The sequence below is a fragment of the Amblyomma maculatum genome, chromosome 6 (genome assembly GCF_055883805.1).
Source record: "Amblyomma maculatum isolate TAMU_Amacu chromosome 6, ASM5588380v1, whole genome shotgun sequence".
Lineage (NCBI taxonomy): Eukaryota > Metazoa > Arthropoda > Arachnida > Ixodida > Ixodidae > Amblyomma > Amblyomma maculatum.
The window spans coordinates 150,470,352-150,488,514 of NC_139349.1; the positions used below are offsets into that span (position 1 = coordinate 150,470,352).

General features: G+C 45.3%; 1 protein-coding gene and 1 pseudogene across 1 annotated transcript; one reads left to right on the forward strand and one right to left on the reverse strand.

Annotated features, from left to right (window-relative positions):
- Positions 1–1,658: 1,658 nt before the first annotated feature.
- LOC146187035 (uncharacterized) lies at positions 1,659–5,391 on the reverse strand. Its single transcript, XM_084605752.1, has 3 exons — positions 5,186–5,391; positions 3,396–4,086; positions 1,659–3,017 (listed from the first exon to the last, which is right to left on the reverse strand). Exons 1-3 carry the CDS (start codon positions 5,389–5,391, stop codon positions 2,322–2,324), a joined length of 1,593 nt encoding a protein of 530 aa, XP_084461878.1. The 3' UTR covers positions 1,659–2,321.
- A 4,216-nt stretch (positions 5,392–9,607) lies between these two features.
- Positions 9,608–14,811, forward strand: LOC146187036 (uncharacterized; annotated as a pseudogene).
- The last annotated feature ends 3,352 nt before the right edge of the window (positions 14,812–18,163 follow it).

Here is an 18,163-nt window from a genome sequence, read left to right on the forward strand (position 1 = left end):
ATAAGTACAAACGTTCGTGACTAAAGATTTAAATCATTAGAGCAAAATAGCCACGACTGAAGCCTCGGAGTTAGCAAATCTAACTGCCCTTAGCAAGTGCTCATAAAGTAAGATATATAGGTTTGGTTGTTGGGGTTTAATGTCCCAAAGCCACTCAGGCTATGAGAGACACCATAGTGTAGGGCTCAGGAAATTTCAGTCACCTTAGGTTCTTTGACGTTGTCACAAGCTGCCTCACCTATTATACAGCGGAAGATGCGGGAGCTTATGGCTGGAATATAGAGCGAAATTCACGGGACTCCGTCGCTCCTCTGGACAAGATTCGACAAGCCGATGGGGCAGCGACCGCCTGTCCTTGACGCGGCTGCTGCATAGTCGGCCGAGGGTATAAAATAACCGACAGCAGCACGCCCTCACCAGTGCGTTTGGGAAGATTCAAACTTCCGGCCACTCCGCGGTGCTCCGAAAGCGTATTGTGTTCTTCGGGCCCGCGATCGACGCATCGTCCTCTGCACCTGTACGGCCGCCGCTACCGAGCAACACAGCCTTCGACGCCTCAGCAAACAAGAAGACGTGAGAATTTCATTCGCCACGGACTGTTGTTCAATCGAACATTATTTTCGCTTTGTTAACTTTTGACCTGACTTAGTAGTATTTTTCGCTGTGTTCTTATGTAACTTTTGCTCATACTTATAATATCTGAAATACCTGCTTTATTATCTTTATAGTCTTCATATTTTTATCACAGTGTTTTGTTCATTGTCGGGTTAATTTTATTTTTTTTTCTCTTATCATTTATTTCTTCGTCTTTATCAATATCTTGTCGTGGCGTTGTATTCTCTTTCATTGTACTCTATTATTATCAGTGTAATTTTGGTCTGCTATTTATAAACCTTCAATTGTTTGTAAAAGAAAGTGACCTATTTGTACTTATTCCTCAATCACACACCGACACACGTGCTTCACGGGTTGACCGGCCTAACTTTTAAATGTGTTCACAACCCTCATAGAGGAACGACGGGAAATCGTAAAGGGAATCCCGCGCCTCTTTGGACCGTAAAGGCGGGGGTTTGTGACAGACGTGCACAACATCTCACAGAACACGGGCCTCTATCATTTTGCCTTCATCGAAATAGGTTAAATCCCTGCCGCAGATTCGCATCTTTCAGGTCAGCAGCCAAGTGCCATAACCAGAGCCACTATGGCGGCAAATAGGACATATAGCTTTAGCAATCCATTTTATTATTAAAAAACCAAGGATTTGTTTCAATATTACAAACCATCTTTGCAGTGTCAAGTATAGCATATATATTAAAACTTGATTCAGTCTGAGTGTAGTGCGTATAGAACAGCTCATTTATTGCCATTTTATCACTGGATTGGCTTTGCTTAGCATGATAAAAGACAAAGGTAGCGTGACTGACATATTGTTTTCATGTACAGATGTATACACATAAAAGGAATGTAGCTGTGAACACATTTGAAACAAGTCACCAATTTGTATTGGGCTGCGAGCACTTTTGACGCACATTTAGGTGCCACATATGACTGCATATTACCTACTTTAGGTTCAATAAAGGCATGGAACATGCTGTACTGATGCACTCGAATAAGACAGTGCAAATGAAATGGGTAGTATCGCTGCAGCTCATTTTAAGTGTGATGATATATAGCCAGAAAGCCTCTTTTTAATTTTATTGATTGAATTTTCTTTTCATGTGCAGTACAAATGCGAGCCAGGCTACTTATGCTATTGATAAGTTAAGCCGAATTTTACTCATTTATTGCAAGCTACTTCCGTTATATAGTTTGTGGTGCAATATTGACAGTAAAGTAACATTTTTAATCACTCTGTCAATTTCTTTCTTTCCCTTGAAGCTTACTGGGACAGTAATTTGGTTACTTGAATGCATCTCATTCGTGCATAATAAAAGAGGAAAGAATGCTAGCAGCAGTACATTATATAATATGCACGATATGAAGTGTCTGTCGAGTATTCATGATGAAAAAGCTGAAATGAAGCCGCAATAGACTTCCATATTAATGTCAACATTCATGTTCCTTGATGCATTGTACCATTATTAGTTTTATATTGACAATAAAAATATTTTTCTCCTTCAGCCTGAGGCTGCTGTCTCCACCAAATGCTCAACAGTAGTGATAACATCTTATATATTCAGCAGCAGTGTCAACAGAACTCTGCTCAGTAGTTAAATTGGCTCTTATTTACATACCACATATATATTTGATACAGAGCCCACATGCATCACTGATTTCAAGCACATTTCTGTTTTAGGCTTTTGCTTGGCATGAACAAAACACTAGTGACATTGATGCCGTGTCCTGATATACGGTAACATGTGCGAAAAAAAGAAGGCGTCAAGTTTTGAACGCATTTGAAGCCATTCTTCCTTGTCAAACCATATGCGTTCCACTGCAATCCAGTTCTCTGAGCACACAACGAAGTCTGCCCACAAGCAACCAGCAACAGCCATTTGACCCAGCACCTGTGTGTAGTAATCATGCTCTCTCTTGAGGTTTGGCTGGCCATTTTCCCCAAAAGTGAGGTAAGATGACTTTATCATGGCTTCTTCTGGTTGACTGTCCTTTAATGAATATGGGCACTTAATTTCCAATAGCCCGAATGTATCCTCTTCTGGGTCGAAAACAAACCTGTCGGGGCTTGCACCAAGGCATGGAAACTCTGGATTTACTGCTAAGCCACTGTGTAAAAGTGACACAGAATGTCCATAGCTCTGCATTACGGCACTGTACCGGTCAGCAGCCAGACTTTCATTTCGGAGTCCGTATTGAACAGCGCGCACACGAGAGAGGTCCTTACTTTCAACTATGTTCGCGATTCCTTTATCGGTCCACTCTTCTCTCCTTTTGATGACTCTCCCAAAACGTGAGGCAGTTAATCGGGCCACACGAGCTTCTCGCCACCTCGCACTGTGTGTCTGCTGCCTTGAATTTTTTTCCAAGTCTCTCGCTTCTTCTGGTGACAGCTGTAGTTCCTGTGATTAAATGAGAAATGTCTATTGCCTCCGTCTACATTTTAAAGACTAGCATTGTATATCACATTAATTCGTTACGGTGTGCTGACGGCTAAACAAAAAGCAAGCACATCACATTAGATTTGTTTCAAATGATCTATTGTGTATCCCATATTTAGATTTGATTATCGTAGTTTACAAACATACTGTGGTCTTCATTAGATGAAATTTTATGACAATACCTTTACACTATTACAAACTTTGTAATAATGACACTACTGTTTGCAAAAAAAAAAATTACCCACATCGATTCGAGGCCACAGTGCAGAAAGCGCAGGCATTAAAGCATTCATGTCCCTTCTGCAACTTGGAATTTCGCTTAAAGTATGCAGTGCTTACCTTCAATATATTCAGCTCTTCAGAACATAAGGTGTCAGGAAATTTACAGTCTGCCACCTCATCAAAAAGATGAAGGTCAGGGACGACAGTGACCCTTCCAGACCCTAAAAAAATGTTGTCTGACAGCCATGTCCTAAAACCCGAAGGCAGCTTTGCCTGTTGGTAGGCAAGTGGTGAACCGGGTGGTGCTGGTCCCCTTTTTGTTTCCACGAAAGGCCTTTTAGCAGCCAGAAACACCATGGCAAAGTCATGGCTGCCAAGGTCATCAAGTGTTTTGCCCAGAGCATGTAGGGCATTCAGGTTTTGCTGCACGTCCCCCTTCTGTGCAGGTGCATTAGACAGCCGTAATGGGTAAGGCACTGGTACGCCATTCTCCCGTGGGCTCCTCCAATCAATGTTCTGAACATTCATTGCCCTGATTCCCTGTCGTCTAGGGCGCCTCCACTGCTGAGGCAGCTCTGTGCAAGTAAGCTCAGCTGGAGCCTCTTTAAAACCCTGCTTCTTGAGCAAGATTATCATCCGCAGCACGGCAAGAATGTGGCTGCATGAGCTACTCGCCCCTGCAGGGCACTCGCAGGTTGCATCAGTGATGGCACCGGTTGTGTGCCGAAAGGCAAGAAGCACATGGTATGGTTTCCCAGTCTTCTTTTGACTCCGAAAACATGTCGCTCGTGCATAGACAATGTCAAACCTGCAAGGAGAATAAAATGGCAATGATCATAACCATTGTCTAAGATGAGATCTGCACAATGACATAAAAGGAAAGTTGCCATCATAAGGATGAGAAAGAAAAAGGTGAAAATAAAAGAACACTACAATACATGAACAAACAAGGGTATGAAACAAAAATTTGGGCCCACTACGATGACAACTGTTATATAAGGGTGATGCTTCCAAACTATATCCTATGATTTGTTGAAATCCAAGCCTTAAAAGAGGATAGGTATGAACTGGCTCGGGTATCCTAAGACTTAAGGATAATTTTGTATCCCTCTGGGTATGCAACTTTACAAAAAATATGTAAAGGCACTCGAGCAGTGTTGTGCAGAAAAACAAAATAAAATTCAAAAGGAGCTACCTTGTTGTTGTACACTTGTATACTTTGCATTATGTCCCAGCTTTACAATATGTTTTGTTTTTCCTTTTTATATTCATATTCATGTGTAACAGCTGCTAAATACTTCTTTATGCCCCTTATGTAACCTTGATCACTTTTTTTCTATATTTATAATCGTGCATGACTGTTGAATGCTTCTGTGTCCCCCCCCTCCATATTATGTCCCTAATGGTCAATAAACGATGAATAAATGAATATTTTAATGAATAACAACTTCTGGGAATATAATCATTGCATGTGATGTTACACTATAGCCGAGTCATTCTTCGTTTTTTGCAGGGTCATAGCCTTTTAATCTCAATGTGAAGGCATCTTAACTGTTCCTGCCTCAGGTTTAGTTATCTTTACTTTTACCGAGTCTTTTGAGTTCCCGCTCCGAGGGGAAACATCGCTTAACATGATTCTGCGCCCAGAGGCAGCCTACTACACATGCAAATCGGAAAGCGCCATGTCCGTGGGAAAACAACTACGAGATTTCACTTCACCCAAAAGCACTTCATATATAGATAGTAGCCGATATACGAATTGACGCATATGAGCAGTCAAACTATGTCGCTCCTGCGCCGCCAGTGTTTGCGCGCCTACCGCAGTGAGGGAAAGCCTTGAATACACTGCAGCAGAACAAAGTCCATCAGCGACGAACATATGTAAAAACACAGATAACTTCACATACCTCGAATCGCAGATGTTAGTGGCCAGCGACGATGGAACAGCGTAGGCCTCGACGGCGAAGGAATACGCTTTCTTTTGCTGCCGCATCGACGGAGTTGCCGACGAGCAGAAATGCGATAAATCGTCCTCAGTGAGGTGCGGCAAATCCTCCAGATTCTTTCGCCACCTCTCGTGGCCGCTTGAGGGAAAACGCTGCCCTTGTGCCATAATTAGCAAAAATAGTGCTAATTAGCAAGATAGCGCATAATTAGAAAATAGAATTAGCAAAGATAGCGCGGTTCCATCAGCCAGTTCACGCAGGACGATTCAAAGGCAGCCGCGGTATGGTGGCTAGCCGCGGGTTCGCGGGCGATATGTCTGAAGTACTCGCCCAACACAAGATGGCGGCGTGTGCATGTTGCCAGATGACTAAGTAATTTTGCATATCCCCTATTATCAACTACAAAGTCTACAAAAAGCCAATAAAAGTGGAATAACAAAGCCAGGTATAATAAATGTAGTAGTTAGCGCCATCTATGAAATTTCATGTGCACTAAAATGTCGCAGTTCAGAAAAATTACGAGGATGGCGCCACAAACACCCTGAATAGAGGGGTATTTACGAGAGGGTATTGTGCGTCTACAACATTTTTCCTTTGCCCTTTCCTTTCCATCGGGCGAGAGAGGTAAACACTGGCGTGACGGGTCGAGTGGTCGGGTCGGGTCGGGTGTAGGTGCTTCGCGCGCTCAGGTGCTCCGCTCATGCGCAGTAGCGCTACTTGAAAATGGTCCTTTGACAAATGTACACTTGCTTGCTTTGATATTTATTTATCGCCTCGAATTAAGTGCGTCATACTGTTTGTGTGCCGAAACGTTGCCAGCTAAGGCTCTCGCGCGTGCAGCTGAGGTGCGCCCCGGCTACAATCAACACTGTACCCCGGCGAACGAAACGTGCTTCTTGTCCAGTACAAGTAGTGGCTTTCGTTACTAGAAAGATATATGCTTGTGTTTGGCAAAAGCAGGCATCTTTCTCCTCGTAGGGCTGCCACGCACGAGCAGCGAATTACCGCTAACATGGGAAACCAACGAACAAAAGAGGCCTCTTTCCTTCCTCTGAAACGACTAAGCGGAATGAGCAATTCAAAGAACAGTGCTGCCATAATTTGAACCTAGCAGCTAGAGATACATCCAAACAACGCGAAATCTCTGCATTCTTATTATCGAGTCAATCTTACACTGAAAGTGAGACAATGAAATCTTGCGCGTTAGAGGGTCGGTACCATGCAAACCCTCAAAGGAAAAATAGAACTTGATGCTATGGAAATTATCAAATAAGAATAAGAGGTTACGTGCCGCACAAATTTATTGCATGACATGAAGGTTTTACGAGTTTACTACAAAGATAGAAACGGTAAAAGAAATACTAAAATTCTGCTTCGCTCTGCCCACATGATAAAGGATGCATCGGCTGCTAAAGTGTAGTTTATTTACTGGTATCAGCCCAACTGCATTGCTGTTTGTTTATTTTCCATATCTTTGACAGGACAGGAAAATAAAAATTACAAAAGTGTGAATAAATTTGACTTTGCCGCCACAGCCGAGGGAGGAAAAAAAATGGTTGGAGGGTCGTAGTTGCTAAATGACCCGACCTCTGTCTTCTGTGCTCAGCGTTTCTTCTGCGCGTCCCCTTTCTTTTGGACGGGTTTGTTTATTTTATTTGCGCGCTTTTTTTCGCTAAACTTGCCCTCTTAGTTGTTTCCCTGAGTGGCAAAGAAACGTTAGCGGTCAGAAACAGCGATCTTGTGTACTTTACCGTTCCCGTCATGTTCCGTGAGAGTGGAACCAGCGACATCGGTCTCAGTGACTTTTTGCAGCTACCTGTTGGGTCGGCAATTATCAAATGGGCCGTTTTTAGGCTTTTCATCATCACGAGCACTGAGGTGGTTTCGTAGCTTCTGTTCCTGCTCCTTGGTCGTTTTTACAGTTTTTTTTTATTATTTTCCCTTCGAAGCCTAGCTATAGCGATTGTGCCCCGTTCCACTGCATCTGTTTTCTCAACAACAGTACCAGTGGAAGACAGAGTATGCTGGCCATTTGTGTCTTTCATGTTCGCCGGCTACATTTTGTTACTACAGAAACTACGCATCTCGTGAAGCATTCGTCCTCGCCCTCAAACTATCTTTCGCAGCCTATCCCTCACCTCACCGCCTCTGCCTACCTTCATCCTCGTCCTTGCTAATTTTTCAGTGCTGATTTTCCCTCACCTCAACGACTCACATCCTCATAAGGTGAAGGTGCGGACTCCTTCATGAGGATGTCCATGTATGTTAGAGTCAAGCGAATGTGATTTGATTTTGATCCTCTAAACGATCGTGACTAAGGGACGCCGCTGTATATGGTTCATGACTGAGCTATGAGCGCGCGGAATTCACCTTTGACCTCTCTGACGGCGTGGTGGAAAACTCTCGTGGCGATATTTGACGACTTTAGGTAATAGAGAGAAGGCATGACTGTTATGATCAGGGTGGATGTTCGCGCGAGTTGGTTCATCGTCAAAAAAATGCAGCGCTTTTTAGACAAGGACAAAAAAAAAAAAGAATGAACAGCACGTGCACTAACTTTCAACTCAATTTTATAGAATGCATTACAGTATTTATACACTGTATACACTGTAGGAGCATAGACAAAACATGATTCCAGCATGCTATCGCGATGCATGTCATCACATAATCGCACAAATTATTTTCTCAAGAATATCGAAGGATCGCCTTCCACATTTTTCTGTCAACTCTCTGATTTTCCTGTCTTGTACAATATATCGCATATCAGTTTTTATTTATCGTCAATATTATCACTCTTGTTCTCAACGTTTTGTTGTGTTCGCAAAATCTCTCATTTAGGCACCTCCCGGTCTGCCCTATGTACACCTTACAACAAGAAAACTGTAAGGAATACACAACGCCCTCCGCACACTGAACAGGTTTTTTATTGGGCTTTTTTGTGCATCCTTGTTTCTTGAGAGCCAACAGATCGGTCATCTTACATAGTTTCGCTAGTTTCTCAGGTGCTGAAAACATAACGTGTGCATCTTCTCGCACCGATTTACTATTTTTTTTTTGTCAGAGTGTGCCATATCCTGGGAAGATAGGTTGTACTGCTACTTTTTTGTGCTTTTCTGCCTGGCTTTGAAATTGCGACTGCTTTGTAACGAGTAGTGTTTCTGCCGCTTCAGACTGCACTCTCATAAGCAGAAATAAAGAACAACTGACACGCGAGATTGTAAAGCCAGAGAAATAAGATAACTCAAAGAAGAATGTGTAAGCGATCCTTCGATATCATTCTCGACCAAGGAGATAGAGTTCTTGGGAAAATAGAAACATGTTAATTTGTGCGATTATGTGGTGACGTGCTTCGCGATAGCATGCTAGTATCATGTTTTGTCTATGTTCCTACAGTGTCTAAAATCCTGAAATGCATTGAATAAAACTGAGTTGAGAGTTAGCGCACGTGCTGTCCACTCTTTGTTCTGTCCTTGTCTCAAAAGCTCTGTATTTCCTTGACTGTTATGATCGGGGGTTCCAGCCGAGGCTCCAGCGACCGACGACAGGAACCAAGCCAGCCCGGCGAGCAGCAGAAAAGGCGCCGTGTCGGCGGTAACATCGCTACCACGTGCTACAGCAACATCACCGCCACGTGCTGCGGCTGTCAATCACCTCGCCGGGTCTGAATGCCCGGGAAGCGACACATTATTCTATAATTACCCGCCTGACGCACACAGGGGTTACCATGAGAAAGCTTTTCCTATTGTTGGTGAGAGCAAATGCACGCAGCTTTTCGCCGACGGGAGTGCCCAAATATTTTCGGGAATCTTCCAAGACGGAGTAGGTTTGTAATAAGGGAGTTATTACTTATAGGCATCCACCCAAGCACAGCTATATGGCTACAAAGGAAAACTTTCTCGGAAACTTCGTAGTGAAAGAAAAATCGGTCCTGGTCCGGGGATAGAACCCGAGACCCCCGCCTTTCCGGGGCAATTGCTCTAACTACTGAGCTATTGGAAAGACGCAGACCAGCGGAAAGACGCAGACAAAGAGAGAAGCGCAATCCTTACCATTATGTACCAACTGGCCCAACTCTCCAATCTACTAAACTGAGCTAACCAGGACAGTCAGCAGATCATATGGTAGGGCGAGAGTGAATGGATCAATAACTGGAAGTGGGAATAGCTTTCCTTTGTAGCCTTATGGCTGCGCTTGGGTGAATGCCAGTAAGTAATTACTCCCAATTATTACTGGAGTGCCCACGAAATTTCGAGAATTAGATGCCGTGGAAAAGTGGCCTTTGCCAGGGGCAGACTGCTGGGAATTCGGAGCTGTTTCAACTCAATACTGCCTTTCCACCGCCAGCTAATAATCGCCATCGCCACCAAGGATGTTCACCTTCGCCACATGAAGTTGTGCGAGGAGGCTCAATTACCACCGTCGGCAGTGGGCGGCACCTCGAATTCTCATAAGTGTCTCCCTGATTGGTCTGCTCAACATGAACTCTTTTTCCCCAGTTCCCTAGCTGGGGACAACCAACAGTATAAAATGTGGAATTGTATCCACCATCAGTTCACTCAGGTCAGCTATCCCCGCTCAGCTATATTCTCGTCTCTCGTCTGCTCCTGACCAGCCTGCGGTGAAGACTAGGCCCTCGAACCTCGATCGCATCATGGCTAAACACCATAACCAGCCTCCGGTTAGGAAGAAAGGTCTGAAGGCTCGTCGAGGAAGGGCCCAACTTGCTGCTACAGCCCGTTGGAGGTAAGCCTTTTTTTTCCTCTTCTGCGTTCTGTCTTCAATGCGTGGTTATTATGAACGCATACCAACTGAATAGATTTTCAACGCTAGTGCACATTAATTACAGATAATTGGTCTGTGTCTCTCAGCGTTGATAAGATAACCATTTACTTGCTTTTCTTGCCGTTCCTTTTTCCATTTTCTTTTCTACGCCGTGTTGAAGAAGCCTCATACTAACACAGTGAAGCCCTGTCATTTGAATGCACATGAGGTTTACGAAAATTGCATTTCTTGTTAAATTTCTTTTTTACCCTCGCTTCTGCTTGCAGCAGCATAGGTGCCCTCGTTCAATAATGTAGAATGCACATGAGGTTTACGAAAATTGCATTTCTTGTCAACTTTACTTTTTTACCCTCGCTTCTGCTTGCAGCAGCATAGGTGCCCTCGTTCAATAATGTTTTTGTTTCACTCCTCACATTGTTTTACAGAAAACATGCATTGCTGCAGATGAATGACAGCCCGAAATCAAAAGCATCAAAATGCCCGCCGCCACAACCTACGCCTAGTAATACCAGCTGTGACGTCACAATGACTGATTACTGGGATGACCTTGGAATTCAGGAGTCTTTGCCAGATCTTGCTGTTCAAAGGGACTTCAGCTGCCAGACAGCGCAGCACGGAGGCATACCTGGAAGAAGAGTTGTGTCTGTAGACCACTTTATAAAATCTGTACAGGCGCTTGGCGACCACCGCTGTCCTCGTTCTGAGGGAGGGCGCTTTGAGTATCAGGAGGAACGAAGGATTGGCATGTGGTCAGAGTTCAAATTCCGGTGCAATGGATGCCACGAGCTCAGAAGAGTGACTACAGACCCTATTGTGGAGCCAACGCCTCTCACAGAGAAGACGGCTGTTGGCATAAACGATGCTGCTGTATGGGCATTCACGAGCATCGGATCTGGCCACTCGCATCTGGAGGAGGCAATGTCTCTCATGGAGATTCCTGCCATGGGCAAGGGAACGTTCCTGCGTCGAGAGGAGGCACTTGGAAAGGTATGAGCATGTTGCCAAATTTTGTTTCTATGCGAATTTATATGTGTAGCCTGGAATGTTTCCTTGTGTGCACTTGCTTCCCGCCCTTTTTGTTTTTGCCTACTTTATACACCAGTTGCATAGCCTACATGTCAGTTCCCTGTACAGCATATATTCCTGCAGAATGGCGGCAAAGACTTGTTTTGGGCAATAGTTGGTAGCAGCGCTGAAACATCGCGGGCAAAATTATATAGCCACACTCCTCGCCCATTCGTCTCGGCAATCCCTCCTCCCCCCTCTTGTGCACACTGTCGAGCCGCTATTACCCTATTTTAAATCTCCTTATTTCTAATTATACTTTCCTCACCCCCAACACACACACACACACACACACACACACACACACACACACACACACACACACACACACACACACACACACACACACACACACACACACACACACACACACACACACACACACACACACACACACACACACACACACACACACACACACACACACACACACACACACACACACACACACACACACACACACACACACACACACACACACACACACACACACACACACACACACACACACACACACACACACACACACACACACACACACACACACACACATGAGAGACAGACAGGCGGGTGTAACTTTGGACCTTTTGCAAACTCTGGAAGTCAGCTTCTTTGAGCAGAAAAAAACTTCCACGGCCTCCCAGCCGGTATTAGTTTTGAGGTCAAACATAGAGCGCAACCCTGAAAACGTACAGAGCCTGAATAATGTCGCGCCACCTTACTTCACGGTGCCGCAGTAAAGGGATTAGGTACAACTCTGTCAATCCACTGACTCTGTTGAATTGTGAAACGCAGCCCTACTACCCGCCACACGCCAACAGAGTACAAGGCATAGAATAGCAGAAAACAGAGCTGCACAAATTTAGACGGCCATCTTGATGAAAAAGCGTTTGCTGTACAAGAAAGCTGCATTTTGAAGCTGTGCATAGGAAATGGACAGAAATGAATATAACATGAAGGAAATTAGTTGAAGGAATATCAAATAGAGATGAAGTACTATAAATTATTTCAAAAGTTGCGATTGAAATTGCCAAAGTCTAGATGGATAATGTATGTTTCAGGCTGTATACAGCATAACATGCATTCGTTTGAACTGAACATATGGTCCCACGTTGAATACGCGACTCTTACTAAGGCTTTGCTCGAATACACGAATCCACTCAATCGGTATTAGCGCAAACAATGTACAGGGCCGTGGGCGCAGATCCTGCATGCATACTTTGAATATCAGTATACCCTACATGAACAGAAGTTGTATTTATCCTGCGGTTTTTATTTATAGAACGTGTCGGTTCCTTTTTCTTTTTTTTTCTTTTTTTGTCACTTCTTATTAGGAATTGTCGAAGCTCCTTGAAGCCTCCGAAAATCCCCGCTCATGTTATTTTCGCTATCTCAAATTCTGGGTGCAACTATAGTTTTTTTTTTTTCACGAAAAGAGTGGGAGAGAGAGACGTTGGTGAATCCAGTTATTATTTTGACATGGTTTTATTTTTTTTTTCTTACGAACTCATTTCTTCTTACATGCTGCTAAGGGGCGTTACATTTATTTACAGTTTATCATGCATACAATAGTGAAAAGCTGAATTTTGAAGGACAATGTCGTCAGAAGTTTCATTAGGGCATACTCGTTTCTATGTGCTAAGCAAAATACAATGTTGGCATTTGCAAGTGGCGAAGCAACTTTGAATCTGTTGGGAACAGTAACAGCTTCACGTATGCTCTATTTTCTTTCAGCAATGGAAAGAAGTGCTCCTGGGTCTTATGATCGAAGCTGGCAAGAAGGAAAAGCGGCTGGCCCAAGAAGCTTGTGATTTCTGCGAGGATGACTGGACCCCAAACATCACCGTGGTAGTTGATGGTGGCTGGTCCCACAGGAGCCATGACCACCGGTATTCTGCAAATTCTGGCGTGGCCGTCATCATCGGTAAGCGCACAAAAAGGCTCCTCTACTTAGGTGTGAGGAATAAGCTGTGCAGCACTTGCGAGTTCTATGCCAGGAAAAACGTAGAGGCAAAAGAGCACACGTGCTACAGAAACTGGGATCAAAGCTCAGGAGCCATGGAGGCGGATGTCCTAGTTGAAGGATTTCAGCGAAGCATGGAGATGCACGGCGTTCAATACCGCACCTTTATAGGCGACGGTGACTCATCTGTATACCACCAGATTCAATCGAAGGTTAGCTACGGCCGTTTTGTCCGAAAGCACGAATGTGTAAACCATGCGGTGAAGTGCTACACTTCCCGTCTGTATGCTATTGCCAAGGAGAGCAAAGGTGGCCGGCCCATGCTATCGGGTCCGAGAATAAAGCGGATAAAGAACGGGGCACGCAAGGCTGTCAGTCACTATGCCGAATTGCTGCGAGAATGTCCAGGTGATGTAAGAAAGCTTGTTCGAGATTTAACCGCTGACCTGAGAAATGGTCCAAAACACGTGTTTGGGTGCCATGATGGCTGTAGAAGTTACTTCTGTGACCGAAGCAAGGGAGAAAACTTATTCGAGACGCTCCCTGTCATGCTGAGAACCAAGATAATGACTGCTGCCAGCAGTATTTCGGAAAAAGCTGACCGTCTCATCACTGACGATACAAGCAACCTTGCTGAAGCCCTCATGTCTCTTGTTGCGAAGCTTTGTGGTGGCAAGCAGGTTAACCGATAAGGGCTCCTATGAGCATCGTTGCCAAGCTGCTGGGCTAAGCTTCCAGTTGGGGCCTCAGTGGCACGGAAAAACTAGCAAAGCAATAAGTTGCAAGAGCCCCGGTGTTGTCTACAAGAAGTATGCCGGCAGGAAAGTGACTGAAAAAGGCAAAAGATTGCCTCGAAAAAGGCGACTTTTTGACAGCCAGCATAATCAGAGGGTCCGTGCCGACAGTACCTCATCACCTCACTATGGGGCAAACTGTATGAAGCCGGACCTGCCACCTGAACAGTTTGCTGAGAGAGCAGAAGCACAGCTGAAAGAACTCCAGGTTGATAAGGACGGCTGTGCACGAATTGAGGCGCAAACACGCGGGCAGGCAGACAGTTCAAATTGGTTCGAGGAAAGAAGGCTTCGCCTCACTGCTTCTAATTTCCACGCTGTCTGCGTTAGAAAGGACTCAACACCCTGTGACGCACTGGTCAAGACCATTCTCGATTCAAAGAGCTTCACAAGTTCTGCCACGCAACACGGTAAGCAGAATGAGAGCGTTGCACTCCAGTTGTATGCAGCCGAAATGAAAAGAGACGTTCAACCGTGTGGGCTCTTTGTTGACCTTGAGTACGGATTTCTGGCAGCTTCCCCTGATGGTATAGTTAGCGACGAACGAATCGTGGAGGTCAAATGCCCGTTCACTGCAAAGGATGACCAACCCCTGGAAGCGGCACTGAAGTTCGCAGACAAGAAGCAAAAAGACGGAGATCCAGTGCTGAAACGGTCACACAGGTATTTTTACCAAGTGCAAGGCCAGCTTCATGTTACCAGAAGGGATGTCTGTGACTTTGTGGTGTACACAACGAAAGGGATACATGTACAAGGAGTACACCGAGACGACGCTTTCTGGACAAAAAAAAATGGAGCCATTTCTGGTTCGTTTTTATAACGACTGCGTTCTTCCAGAAATTGTAGACTCCGGCCTCGCTCGCTCCATGGACGTGCGCCGCCCGGAATGGAATAGGAGGGCCATTGAGGCCAGGGAAAAAGCTAACAAGAGAGGAAGAAGTGCGATGTCGCATGAAGGACCTAAGGCTGACGACAAGGCCTAAACATTATACGTTGGCGTGTCGGCTGTTGTGTTCATGGGAAGCCGAAACATATAGACTCCGTGACCAAGAGGCCGTCTGATTGAAGGAGCTGGCCGACCGGAACGGAAGCAGCAGTCGGCAGCCCTGACGCTTCGCAAGAACTTGAGGCAGGCCTCCAGGAGGCCGACCGGCAGATGGACTCAGCGAAAAAGACTAAGGAAGAGGCCATGCGGGCACACGGACAATAAAATAAAGCCCAAGCCAAGGCGTTCAGCATGGAACTGGAGACGCTGAAGACCAGGCACGAAAGGGAAATGAAGAGCTTGGAAGAGAGGTTGTTGGCCGAGGGTGAGCACAAGGAGCGGGAGCTGCTGGAACGATTGTTACCGGCAATCAAGGTGGCTGGTGTGCTTTGAGAGGGAGCTGCGGGAATGGCTCAAGAAGCAACAGCTACGGCGTGGTATGGGCGGCCACCTCGCACAGGAGGACGGTTCGTCCACTTCAGATGGGGAGCACTTGCAGCAGCTCACCGAGATCAACACTCGGCTGGGCAGATGTGCACCTGGAGAGCGAAGCGTCCAAAAAATCGATATGCCATGGCGAAGTCTGGGATAGCAGTTTTGGTTTTCATCCTCGTGGTAACAGGGAAGGTCTCATGTGCTTACATAGACCTGGCACTCAGTGGACACACCGAGATGAAAGAACCGACTCTGGATGTGGGCAAGTCCAAGCTGGCGCCTGAGGTACATGAGTCCACGAAAACTGAAGGCATCGAGGGAGAAACCAAGGACGAGACCAAGGCCGGAGAGTACAGCATGTGGTGAGAGTGACCAGGGAGATCAGTCCATGAAAGTGGATACAAAGGATGAGGGCTCGTCATCGAGCAAGGAGGGTGAATAGGAGAACGAGAGCAAGCCCAAGAAGCCGAAGGTCGAGCCGGACACGGCGTCCACGCTAACAGAGGTGGACATTGAGGCCATGGGAGTCATCGTTCAGCGGAACGTCTTCATGCTCATTTGGTCCTACTTTGACCAGGTGGTCAACAACGCACGCGGCCCGCTCATCAACTTCGATGCGCTGTGCTGTAAGCACTGCGTAAAATTGGAACCTGAGTACCCTCGCGCGGCCTCCGCACACTGGAGAGAGCGGCCGTTACCGTGGGATGGTATCACGTGAAGAAATTTTGAGCTTTGAGTGGCCTCTACGGTCTTATTGGACTGCGTTTTTGTTTTGGTGATTTTCGATTTGTGTGTTGGTGTGGCCTTGTGTGTTATCTTATCGTCCATTGTCTGTGTAGTATGTGTTTTCGTGTGTGTGTGTGGTCGGACACAGTTAGTTCCCTGTCCCTCTACCCCTCCCCCCCCCCCCATATCCGGTGGAAATATGTTACAGTATTGAAGAAGAGGAAGCGCGGTGCTAGCGCGAGTGGGGGGGGGGGGGGGGATCGCGTGGATAGATAGAAGGAAGACAAGAATGAAGCCGGTGTTCGGGAGTGACTGTCTCCGTGGCTGCGTCTGTGTGAGTCAACGCCGTATGCGTCTATTTACCGAGCCTGCACCGTTACAATATATACCGTTTCAGAATAAAGCCCCTCTATGCTTCGATCTTTTTTTGTCATCTTGTCTGGTTGTTTTCATTCAGGATCACACCTCCTGGCTAAAATAGCGACACATATGCTAACTACCCTTGCTCATGTCAAGCTAGCAGAGAGAGTTCTGTACCACAGCATGCTGATAAAGCAAGCATATGCTTTACCTTGTGATCAGCTTGATGTGATATCGCTGAGCGAAGTGTATCCAACTACTTGTTACACTGCTTCCCATTTTTTTACATTTCTACCTCACTTGCTTTGTTCTTGGAGGTCCCCCCGACAGTCTGTACTACGCGACCTCCTGTACAACTCTTACTGCATCCATTTTTGTTGCATGTATGTATGAAATTAATAAACTTTAAATAAATAAACTCTCAACCCAACTCGGTTATTTGCAGCGTCGAGATTAGGAGCTAAATCTGCTTTGTCAGCAGGGGACCTGTTACAGCGCAGTAAAGCTGTTCTGTGGAGAGGCACCGACCTAATTTTCGTACCGACTTCAATAAACGCTTGTCTCACTGCCTCTGTTGTTGCAGTTTATTTAAAACTTGCTGGGGAACATGTCGCCCCATTGTGTACTGAATGTGTCATCTAGCTACTTACTCAGCAAGGTATAACCGTGCCGGAGGCATTGAATTTTTTTTTTCTGGTTTTGTTTTGTAGTCTTGTAGCGTCCCTCGCGCCGCGCTTTTATCACAAACAACGGCACGGCGCTGGACAAATAAGAATTTGGCACTAAGCATCTCAGTGCAAGCAGCGAAAAAAAAAAAACAGTTCGAACCCGAACGCTGTCGGAGCTGGTTATTCCTCGTCTTAGCTCCGCCACAAAGCTATCTTCAGATGTTCGCGGTGTTAGCATATGTTGTGAGGGTGTGGAATTTAGAGTTTTTTTTTTTTCAGTGGCAAAAAGAAAAAAATATCTTCCTCTTTCTACGCTAAAATGAATAGTAGGGGCACGGAACTATAGCACTGCATTAATTAATATAATATAATTTCAGAGAGCGTCTCCCTAGGAGAAATTGCACGAATACTTGTACTCTCTGCCACTTTACTGGTACAGATAAAATGTTTCGACAGTCTGCCCAGTGCAACTTGAAAACCTGAACATGCACAAGCATGCCTCTTCAACCTTCCCACTGAATTTCCTATATAGCGCAAGCAGTGCAGGCTCCAAAGAAAAGGAGAAAAAATGATGTAGTGGGCGGCCGAAGGTAATCACCAGCGTTTCAGTCATGTTTTTTTTTTTTTTTTTCGGAATGTTGTGTTCCGGTGATGGTAGTAAAGGTAACGTGCCGCAGTAGCTGCCGGGGATGTTTTCGGTGAATGGGCAAGTAGGAAACAGCCATGTGAAGCTTCTTCAATACAAAAATGTAATGTTGAATCGGGTTTTGCCACTGGGTTTCCGTCATTCCCTTCACTAAAAATCGAAAAGAAAAAAAAAAACAATGAGGCTCAACGCTGCTGAACCGAATGTCGAGCTTTAGCTCAAATGAGAGAAACCACTGTAATCAAGAGTTCGACGACATGCAGTTGATCAGGTGGTGGCATAAAAAAATATACAGGGTCACTGACCAAGTCAAAGTCTCATGAAAAGGTACTAACGTTTCGGAAGCCCTACAGCTTCGTTGTTTACAATGGATAAATCAGACATAAAGCATTCGTTTATATCTTCTTCAAATACTTTGACTTGATCAGTGGCCCTATATATATATATATATATATATTGTAAAGACTGAACAAGCAGAAACACGGCCGTTTGTTCGAACGCCCTGCTTTATTCTC